Consider the following 10,854-nt stretch of genomic DNA (forward strand, 5'->3'; position numbering starts at 1 on the left):
ATGCTGAAGGGGATAAGTCCTACCAGAAGTCTGCTCCTGCTGTAGGTGGGAGCCTGGTGGAGTAGAACAGCAACAAGCCATCATGTTCAAGTGCTTTCCAGAGCCAATCACAATTCCCTATATTCACATTATACACAGTATAGCTGCTCCATTCCCTGAATTGGCTCAGACTGGCCCAAGAGGCATTTTTTTCCCTTACATTTTCATTCTCAGCATCTTGAGTTGTACATTTCATGTGCTCCTGCTGCCTGACTGCCATCCCATGAAGGTCCACCATTGCCTCAACCCCAACGATATCAGGCTTTCCCTATTCAAATAACTCTTAAGATCTCTAGTTACAGTGGAGAAGCACCTTCCTTCCTGGGAAGGATAGAGGCTGCGAGTTTTATCCTCCTTTCATTGCCTTCCTGCAGGATTTCTGCCCACCTGGTCAAATGGGGGCATGTGGGCAGAAGAACATCTCGAGCAGTTTCTAATGGCAGACCCAACACCTGGGGCCGGGCTGCTTCTCTTTGTGCATGTGAGGGTCTCTGGAATCTCCTACATCAGGGAAAATACACCAAGATTGGGACTGGGGTAAACAGCCCCTCATGCTATATTTGGGTGTTGATAATGCAAACCACAGACAAACATAGAACAAGGACAAATCTGTTGTCAGTAAACCATGCAGACACCCAGGCCTTAATGCTTCTTTTTGGTTTAGAGTCATTTGTATCCATTTTGCTGTCAAACAAGTAATCCCATCTAAACTCAGACAGGCAGTCTTACCCCTCCCTTCTACTAATATCAATGTTCACACAAACAGAAAGGAAAGTCACAGCCTGGAGTTGGTGTGCTGCACACAGAGTATAACCAGGTGCTTGCAGAGCACATTTTGGAATGGTTGGAGCTGCCTGGACTTTGAGTAACAGCCCAGTAATGTTCTGATGCTGTCACCGCCTGAAAGGATGGATTAGAAGCCCCAGTTACATGGTGGGTCTAGCCTTTATCCAAAACAAAAGAAGCCAGGGGAGTTCTAGAGCTGTTTCAGAAAAAAGGAGGATCCCCCTCAATATTGGGGTCTCAACCACTGATGTTATCTACATAACACCCAATGAGTGACATCCAGAATGCTCATGTCTCCAAATGTGGAGATCCCAAACGTTAGGATTCAAAAAATGGAGCCACCAAATATGGGAGCGCCAGAGGAATGGGGTCCCCCAAATGTTGGGGTCTCATGTGATGGGGACCACAAATATTGAGGGTTAGCCAACACTGAAGCAGCTCGGTGCTTCAGGTACATTTCAGGTCACTCTTGATGGGTTTGAAGCCAAAAGAAAAATGTGAGGTTAGGATTTGAAGGGTGCCACAGCATTGCTCATACAATTTGGTAGCCTTCCACAGGCTGAAACTCTCCAGACCACAATGTTTGGCCAGGATGGTGTCTCCTAAACTCCCTGCCATTCTCAGCACTTCTGAAACTATAAAGACAAAGCTCAGTACTGATGCTGTGTAGGCTGAAAGTGCTGGACAGCAAATGATGCTTCTGCCCTACAGGAATCCAGACCTCCTTGTGCACCCTTCCTCATGGGGTAAAGCACTGCTTAGGCAGCAAGTGCTGCTCTGCTGGAATTCCTTGCAGTCAGCAGAAAGCTGTGATTTATAACAGCTGATGGGGAGGAGGAGACACGGTTCTCCCAAAGGAAACCCCATTTGACAATGTCTCCTTCCTACACTTCCTAACAGGGACTCAGTGGGGGATGACCAACGGTGGAAAAATTTCACTAATGTACCAAGAAAAGAATGATGATTATTTGCTGGGCTTCCATCCACCATGGGGAATTCTGGCTTGTGACATCACCCCATTGTTCCCGTCGGTGCCAAAAACACACTGGGATCCCATCTCCTCAATGGTTAAAGAGCTTTCCTGTTTGCTCGTTCCTGGTTTCCAAACAGCGTTTCATCCACGCTGCACGGGACGTCGCTTTCCTTAAGCTGCAATGTCCCTTTCGTCATTTCTGCCTGGAATTCTTTACAGTGGAGTGAACAATGTATTCCTACAGTCAGAAACAAAAGGGAAAAAATAACTGCGGGAGGCAAAGCCCATCTTTGGCATCCAGGACCCCGTGTACGCCTTTGTTCCTTCTTTGGAAGCCTTGTTTGTGCAGCACGGACCCGTCCCTCTGCTGGAGCCTGTTGTTTTTCTTAGAGATCTCAGTGTGGTGATAGTGCCAGGAGTGCTGGCTGCAGGAAGCAGTGTCCCCTGCTCCTTATCAGGGGAACAGCAGGAGCAATGCAGTGTCTCCTGTGGCCAGGAGGTCGCTGCTCTCAGTCCAAGCAGAACTTTTCAGCCCACAGTGCGAAGGGGAATTGAACACACAAGCTAAAATGAATAGCTGCTATTGGAACGGTGATGGTTGCAAGCCCAAGCAATAACACGTGGGGATGCTTGATGCTGAAACAGCTTTTTCCCTATGCCTGAACATTCTTCTTTGCAAGCCTACAGTCAAATTACTCCATAAAAAGCCATTGGTTTTTAACACAGAAATTCTGCAGCCCTGGGCAAAGCTATGGGAGCTCTGTTCCAAACAGTCCTGGTCAATGCAGTCCCAATCCCACCTCCACTCCACAGGGTTCCCTCATCCCTTCCACAAGTGGAGACCTTTACCCACAGCCCCACATCCTCTCAGACCTTTGAAGCACTGATGCCAAACATCCCCACACATGCTGGTCAGGTTTGTGCCTGCTCAACGCAGTAGGGTATTTCCTGGAGGAAAAATAAATGAGTTCAAACTCCATTCAATAGGCATATATGAACAAGAGGGTGTAACATTTGCTCCATTTTCTCCAGCAGCGTAAATCACTCTTGGGATTGATGAGAAACGAACAAAACAAGTGAGAGATCTTGGATGAAAGGTCTGGTTTGTCAAGATATTTTTGCAGCTGGCATTAAAGGTAGATACCCAGCAGATAACCCAGCACTTGTCTTCTTCTACCAACAACTACAAGACCTTAACAGATATTTACATGTTGCTTCAGGTGCTTTTTTGAAGGTGTCAGCTAATTGAGAGAGCCGTGGCCACAAAAAGGAGGTTGGGAAGGGAAACAGCTTGAATGCAGATCTCCAAACCCTCAGGTGAACTTAAGGCTGTTCACCCTTCCCAGAGGCATGGGAGACCTTCACGCAACACAGTCCTCTGCCTGATCCTTTCAGTAAACATATCCTTGAAAGTCACAGGGCCGCCTAAATGGCAGCAGCACCCTTTCTAAGAAAGTGCCCCCTGAAGAATAAAGGATGTCATTCACTCCCCACAGCCTTTCCTCTGTGTGCACAACTGCTGTGTTACCTTCCCCACGTCGAAAATATCTTCTTTCAACCCTCAGTGACCAGAATGAGGATGATAGAAACTGGAGCTAGGAGAGTTCAATTATATCACTGGATTGGCATCTGGAATTACATGTAGTATCTCAGCTCAGACATAAGCCTGCAACTTGGCACAGCTGGAACATGGGCTGTAACAGGTAACGCTGCTATTGTATTTCCCTATTGTCTTCAGAATGATTGCTGCATTGGTACAGAGGTCAAAAACTTCCCTCCTTCTGCTTCTGCTTGTTTGCTGCTCACACAGAAGTGTTATTTTATCAATCACAACACCATTTTCTTATCTTTTTATTTCAATAGTTTTCACTATTTCTGATTTTCTCAGCATGTCCTCTGTACATTGTAGTTGCAGCCCCAGCTGGATTTTTCATCCTCCCTGTCCCCTCTCTTCACTCCCACCCAGTAAATGGAGCTGTCTGCATTACCTGTGCTCTCAAACGTGCCATCACAACCAAAGCAGTTTGGTGAACAAGGCAACAGTTTCCCCAAATCCTGTTATTTCAGTCCCACCATGGGATTTCCCCCCACACACAGTGACTTCATGAACGCAGAGAGGGACTCACCTTGCTGCTTGGTCAGTGTGGATATTAAAATCTCTCATTATTCCTTGCAGGAATGCAATCCCAACCCATTTTCCTTCCATGAGATACAGCCAGCAGAAGTTATTGCTCATATAAAATCAGTTCTCCTCACTCTGGCCCATTGCGTTTCTCTTGTTTCTCTTCCCACTCCTTCACTGTGCTCTACACTTTGTATCAGACCTCATACTGAACCATGGTAACACACATCACCTCGCATCCTTCCCCGATAATAAATCCTTTCCCGCGCAATAAAAACACTATAAAACAGCTCGTTGTAAACAGATGAAAACACACTCCCTTTCCTAAGAAGCCTTCAGAAAGTCAAGTGCAGGAGCAGTTTGTCTCCGTGGTTTTTTGCCTCTTAACCTGCTTTTGCAGGTCCCAATCCCACGCTGTACCCGGGGGCCGTTCAGCCAGGAGCTGCCTCTGGCCCACGCAATGCCCCGGGGGCTCCTCCAAGGGCAGTTTCCCAGTTGTTTTCCTATTATTATTATTATGGGGGCTATTTTAATTTCTCATTACCCGAAAGGCTGTGGCAGCCCGGGGTTCCCCTATAGGGAAGCTGCGGGGCCCGCGGGGAGCCCCACGCGTGGGGTGGGAGGGCAATACGGGACCGCGGAGCGGGCACCGCTCCCGCTCCATCTGCTGGCAGCGCCTGCAAACTGCTTCTTCCTTCACCTGTAGCACGCGTGGGATCCATCCCCGCTCGGGACTCACCCCCCACACACGAAACAAACCCAGTTGCACACACGCACAGCAGCGTGTCTCACTGCCCCACGCTCCGAGCAGCCCCGGCGTGGGAATTTCTCCCCGCACCATCCCCGTTCGGGACGGGAATCCCACGCGTGTTCGCAGCTTGGGGCCGGAGACGAGCTGCAGGACGAGGCCCCCCCGCAGTGGGGCGGACCCACGGGATGCCGCCTCTTCCACCCACCCTCCCTCCCTCCACGCGTGCCCGCGCCCCGATGTTTCCCCCTCGGGCGCTCCACGCGGCGGGGCGGAGCGCGGCCGTGACGCGGAGGAGCGGGGCTATAAAGCACCTGCCAGGGGCCCGCTGCCTCCAGATCATCGCTGCGGCTCCGGCTGAAACGGTGCACGGAGAAGAAAGGAAGGAAAACAAAACAGAGAGGGGGAAAAATCATAGAAAAAGAGGAAAAGCCCCAAATCGAAACCCTCCAGCTCTTTCCGCAGCCTGCAGCCATGCCCAGACATCCTGCCGGTGCTGCGCTGCTGGCTCTTGCCTTCTGCGTCCTCCTGGAAGACGGTGAGCCCCGGGGCTTTGGGGGTCCCGGGTGCAGCAGAGGGTTGGGGGTGGAGGGCACTGCGGGGCAGTTCTTGCCGGGTTGTGCCAGGCTGCACCTCAGTGCTCTGCAATCCCCGGACGGACCGTGCTCTGGGGCTCTGAACCCAACCTGCAACTCATCCCTTCTCCTTCTGCTGCAGGTATGGGGCAGCCTCCCCTGCAGTCCCACCTCGGCTCGGCGGCGCACCTGAGGACCAAGCGATGCTCCTGCAACAGCTGGATGGATAAGGAGTGCATCTACTTCTGTCACTTGGATATCATCTGGGTTAACACACCTGGGTGAGCGTGGGTTCTTTTTTTGAGGGGTGGCTCTGTGGGTGAGTGGTTCCCTGTTCTTCCTTATCCAGGATGGGGGGCAGTTAGAAGGAGGTGAGAAAGGAGGTTTGTGCAGCACCTGCACCACAGAGCGTTCAGCCCTTTGCAGCTGCTAGAATACAGGCTGTGCTGTGCTCTGGAGTTCCAGCATAACCCAAAGGGAGGGGAACGAAAGCTCAGGGTGCTGCCTCCCTTTATCTTTATTTGAGATTTGTACTTCTGCAAGACAAAAGCAATAGCAAGATGTTATAGCTGCAAGCCAGATAAGTTACATTACCCTCTTGCAAACTGTAACTCTGCCTGCTGGCTGCCAGCATTGTTAATGAGACAGTAGTGGGTTGGCACTAACATCCCGTGGCTGCCAAGTCCTGCCCTCAAGAATGCTAAAGCAGCTCTCCGTGCAGTTTCAGACCAATGGCCATCGCTCTGTAGCAAAACACATGTACTCAGGTGTGGTTAAAATCATGCTCACTAACGTGCAATTACAACTCGCTGCTTGCTCGGAGCATAGTTTCAATCACTGCCAATCCTAAACCCTCTGGGAGGAGAGATTGTGATCAGAGATGGAGCAGGAATGTGCACACGCTAAGAGCTTGGGAAGCATGCTGAGATCAGGAGGACCTGTTATGGCCGAGATGTCTTCATCCGTACTATGTCCCATGCATTACAATGGCTGGGATTTGTACTCTGTCCTGCCCATTGCACAGTCTGTGTGCTGGTGAGCCCAGCCCGTGCGGCAGCCCTTGCACGGGTGCAAGGAGAGAAAATGCCACTGGGAGGGCTGGCACGGCCATCTCCCTGGGAGGGGCAGGGTAAACAGTAGGTGGGAGAGGAGCTGGAGTTTAAAGGCTTGGAATTATCAGTGGCCTTTTCACCTTATGCCTATAGATGAGTCTTTTATTATCATGGCTCTGGCTTGGCTGCCTCCCAAGGCTGTGTTATAAACCTGCTGGCTGATAACAAGCGAGCAGCAGCACTGATTGCTCCTCTTTCCAACAGGCACACTGCTCCCTATGGCCTGGGCAGCCCGCCACGACGGCGCAAGAGATCACCTGGCAGGTGTGAGTGCTCACGCTCCGGAGACAGCACCTGTGCCAGCTTCTGCCAGGAGGAGCCCAGGTGAGCCAGAGAGGCTGGGGATGCTCCCTTTGGTGCTCCTGGGAGAAGGGAGTGGGGGTTGTGGGGTTGTTTTGGGGTACCAGCATCTCCTGTGTGCTGGCAGCTTGTTGTTTCACTTTAGCCAGAGCTATAGAGGACTGCATGCGTTGTGGGGAGGTGAGGAGTGAAGTTATTGTACAGATGTCATTAGTTTCTTATCAAAGCAATAGTCAAAACCTTCCGTCATTAACTTGCCTATGAATTGAGCAAGGCAAGAGGACAGCAGTAGAAGTATAACAATCAAATAGCTGCAATTAACTCTTCAAATAATGCACTGAACTTAGTCTGCCAGCAGTGATGACAGGGCAGTGTTCCCCTGGTGCCTGCATGCAGGTGGCTCATGCACTTCTCCTTTCTCATCAGGTACCGCCAGAGCCTGAGGCTCCCAACAAGCTTTAGAACATCAGCAAAGGCTCCACAGAGCAGCGATGTGAAGCCTTCCCAGCGTAGCCTGCTGAGAGCCCTCAGGTGAGTGTGCCACTGAAACCCACTCTGAACTTGGGGCTGGACTTGATGATCTCCTTCCAACCCCTATGATTTTGTGATTCGGTGTGAACTTCCCTTGTAAGCATATGAAAATTTGGGGTTGTGACCTCAGTAGTTGCTTGGGTTGGAGCTGGCTTCCCTCCTGGTTTCCCTTTTAATAACTCAGCTGAGCAATTTCTGCTGTGTAGAACTGAAGGCTAACAGCCGAGGGAACAAGGGGATTTCCAGCACTAGAGCAAAATTACTTAATGTAATTTTTGGTGGGGAAGTTCCTCTGATACGGGATGGAAAAAAGGATGATGTGTTAGAAGGAAAGAGATATCATCCCATAGGAAAAGGATGAAAAGGAAAAGGCAGCAGCTTTGGATCAAAAGAGATATCCCTTCTTAATATCCCATCACTGAACTGTGGAACTCAGTGCTGGAAGGACTTCCAGAAGTCTAAACAAGTCAAAAAGTGCCTGCAAATTGAGAGATAATTGGTCCATTGGTGGTGGTTAAATCAGATGCAATCTAAAAGACTGATGGGAGAAGCATCAGTTGGACCATCCCAACTAGGTGGATCAGTGCTGTAACATTACAGCTGCAAATAGGGATTTCTATTCTTCCATCCCTCCTTCTGCCTCAAAAAAGAAAACACCAACCCAAAAGCCAACAACCGAACCTGAGACACCAAAAATAATGCTAATTATTAACGACCCAACAACAAAACAAGACCCAAAGTGGTGACTGGTTGGCAAATGGCATAATACAAGTTATTACCAATGGGTAAATGGCATAATATAGGCTATTGCTGAGTAGGAAAATGGACTGATGAGTGAATATTTTATGTCTCCTGGTTGCAGGGACCTTGCTGCCTCCCGCCTGCAGTTCAGCAAGCAGCAGCGCCGTGCTCAGCGGAGTGCTCCACCAGCAGTTTTGCCTTGGAAGAAGAACATTTGGAAGAAGAAGAGATAAGGAACAGGTGCAAACCAAGTTCGCCAGAAGAATCTGGAGTTCCGTGGGTGCCGCTAACTCCGCTGTCGGTAGTTAGAGCTGAAGGAAAGGCCATGAGTGGAGGGGGGAAGATGTGGAAGTCTCCATGCTCCCATTGCGTGAACGAGTACAGCATGCACTCCAGAGACTGTTATAAAGGGAAATCAGTGTCTCTCTATACAGTCATAGACGTGTCGTGGAGCTGAATTGTGCCTTTTTGGATCAGGCAAGGGTCTTGCTGGTAGAGCACTTGCTTCACTCTGCACTGGAGCCCAAGGCAGACAAACAGCTGCTGCAGGTGGTTGAATCACCAACAAAACCCAAACAGCCATGTGCCATCCAGACATGGCAGCATCGAGTGCCCACATCACTGGCCTGGTTTGTTCTGCCCTCAGACTATGTCTGAGCATGGGTCCACTCGGTCCTCTCTGACGTGGTCTGGCTGCTGTAGATGGGGATAAGCTGTTTCTGGGCCCAGAGTTGCACTTTTTTCACTTATCGGTGCAATGTATGTGTGAATGAGACTCCTGTGGTCAAACAGCTCCCAGTATGTATATATAAAAGTGTATCATCTTGAAGCCTGAGAGCCACCTGAGTGGTCAGTGGCATTCTTTGGCTGAGAAAATCACTGGAGGGCCATGTGGGTCTTGTTTAGGTGGATGATAGCTCTATACAAACCCAAGCGTGGCTCCTGCCACCATGCAGAGCAGAGCAGGGTGGGATGCTCACATGCAGCTGTATCTCTGCAGCAGTTTCTGGCCCTGCCAGGCTGCAGCCCCACGCATGGAGCCCCATGGAGCAGAGGGGTCCGAGCAGAGCAAAGCTGCTGGTCTGGATGGGGTCAGCTCTGGGAACCTGGCTTGTTCCCTGGGACATGCTCCCATAGGGTTCCCCAGCTCTTCACCCCATACCCCAGCTTGCTCTCAGCTTTCCCTGAAATGAAGGGTTAGGGGCAGAGAAGATGGGTGGTGGGAGAATGACATGCAAAGGCTTGCTTGCTGCTTCACTTAGATCAGATTTCTGAGTCGGACCCTGTATAATAAATAAACAGTGTGTAGATAGCACATCACTGTAAGTGTAACCAGAGTAGAGAATGAGTTAGGCAAGGGGCAGCCAGGTGGGATTAATGTGCAGGAAAGGATCATCAGGAAGAGAGCACAGCACTGTCTGCACAGCTTTAGGAGAAAGGGTTGGACTTAAACCCACACAAATGGTGGATACTTTACCAGGGGCCGCACAATGTTGCTGGCTCAGAGGAGGAAAGGAATAATTTGGGCAAAAACACAGAGCCCAGGAGCTGGAAACCCATCTTGTAGGTTAACAGCCTCAAGGATCTGGGGCTGTATTGCTGATGCACTTTTGCTTACCTGGGCAAATTGACTTCTGTTATAAATTGTAGCTGTGGCTGTCAGCTGGTTAGCGCAGGTAAATAACTGCAGTCAGGTCCCCCTTGCTGCCCGGTCCAGTATTACAGATGAGCATCAAGAAAGGTTTGCTTAAGATTGGTGGTGGACCAAAACTTGTGGCTGTCACAAGTGTAGTCCCATCGGACGTACATACAAAATACTTCCTTGATTTTTGATTTAAGCCTTAAGAGAGCAGAGCAGAGATGAGACCAATTGATTGTATTGTCAATGAAACAACCGACCTACCCTTTTGGTCCCCAAAGCTGCAGGTTTTTTTCTATTTGACCTTCTGAAGGTTTGAGTCATTTGGGAAAATAAAAGTAGATTAAAAATAAGTAAATCCTGAAAGGGTTTGTTCCAAAGGAAACTTTGCACATGGTTTAATGTGAGCCTCGTAATTTAAAATAAAACTACTGCTGTAAAATACTATGTATATCTCCTTGTGTATGTGATGTCTCATCTTCAGCGTGACCCACTGCACGTGTGCCGTATGTAGCATTCTGACATCTGTGTATTTATTTAAATCTATTGTGTTTTTTTCTTTTGGATGACAATTTGCAAAGAAAAAGATCTAATTTGTAATAAATAATGGCAAAAAGTCAACATCCTTTTTTTCTCCCTTATTCTGTTGGTGGTGGGTGGAGAAGAGCAAGAAGGCAGCAGGACAAAAGCACTGTGGAAGGGAATGGGACAGCAGAGCTGGGTAGGAATGGGGATGGCGTGCTGAGCACAGCTTGAATCCCTGCTCTGTGTGTCCTGTTAATGTTCTCTCATGGATGAGCACTTTGTTGCAGATCATCTCGGTGGCTGTTAGCACCGCAGGGACAAAGCGATCCCACCCCCTTCTGCAGCCCCATCAACTCTGAGATCTGAGTTTGGGGTTTGTTTTATTTTTCCCTTTGTTTTTTTAGTTTTTCTTTTTTCTTTTCTTCCAAGTATGGTAAAAAGGCCCTCATCCCATTAAAGCTGTGCCTGAAGACCACGTCATAGATTGCTCCAATGTAGTTAACTCAGTGAATTTCATGGTGCAGCTGTAAGGAGGAAATAAAGAAACATTATCATAACAGCCAGCAGTGTGTTTGCTGCACACCCAGCAGCTCTACAGTTCAGTTGTGGGTTTCTATGCCTTTCTGGGGTTGGGAGTTTGGAGAACAGCAGCCCTGCTCTTTCCTACTGCCTGAATTCCTTGGCTGAGCTACAACCAAACCTCAGCCCTATGACCTGGTGTTGGGATGTGCAAAAATCACTTTTTTTTTTTTTTTAAATGATT

The 10,854-nt window shown here is 49.2% G+C and overlaps 1 protein-coding gene across 1 annotated transcript; it reads left to right on the forward strand.

The window, feature by feature from the left end:
• Window positions 1–4,995: 4,995 nt before the first annotated feature.
• LOC107324061 (endothelin-2) lies at window positions 4,996–10,187 on the forward strand. Its single transcript, XM_015883746.2, has 5 exons — window positions 4,996–5,206; window positions 5,386–5,524; window positions 6,560–6,679; window positions 7,082–7,186; window positions 8,049–10,187. The coding sequence occupies exons 1-5, from the start codon at window positions 5,143–5,145 to the stop codon at window positions 8,158–8,160; spliced, it is 540 nt and encodes a 179-aa protein (XP_015739232.1). The 5' UTR covers window positions 4,996–5,142; the 3' UTR covers window positions 8,161–10,187.
• Window positions 10,188–10,854: the final 667 nt, after the last annotated feature.

The sequence above is a fragment of the Coturnix japonica genome, chromosome 23 (genome assembly GCF_001577835.2).
Source record: "Coturnix japonica isolate 7356 chromosome 23, Coturnix japonica 2.1, whole genome shotgun sequence".
Classification (NCBI taxonomy): Eukaryota; Metazoa; Chordata; class Aves; order Galliformes; family Phasianidae; genus Coturnix; species Coturnix japonica.

Bases quoted from the DNA above. Each gene is read 5' to 3' on its own strand.
- LOC107324061 (XM_015883746.2), top strand. From the start codon at position 5,143: ATGCCCAGACATCCTGCCGGTGCTGCGCTGCTGGCTCTTGCCTTCTGC. The intron at 5,207-5,385 runs GTGAGCCCCGGG...CTTCTGCTGCAG, and splicing joins CTGCGTCCTCCTGGAAGACG to GTATGGGGCAGCCTCCCCTG. The intron at 5,525-6,559 runs GTGAGCGTGGGT...TCTTTCCAACAG, and splicing joins ATCTGGGTTAACACACCTGG to GCACACTGCTCCCTATGGCC.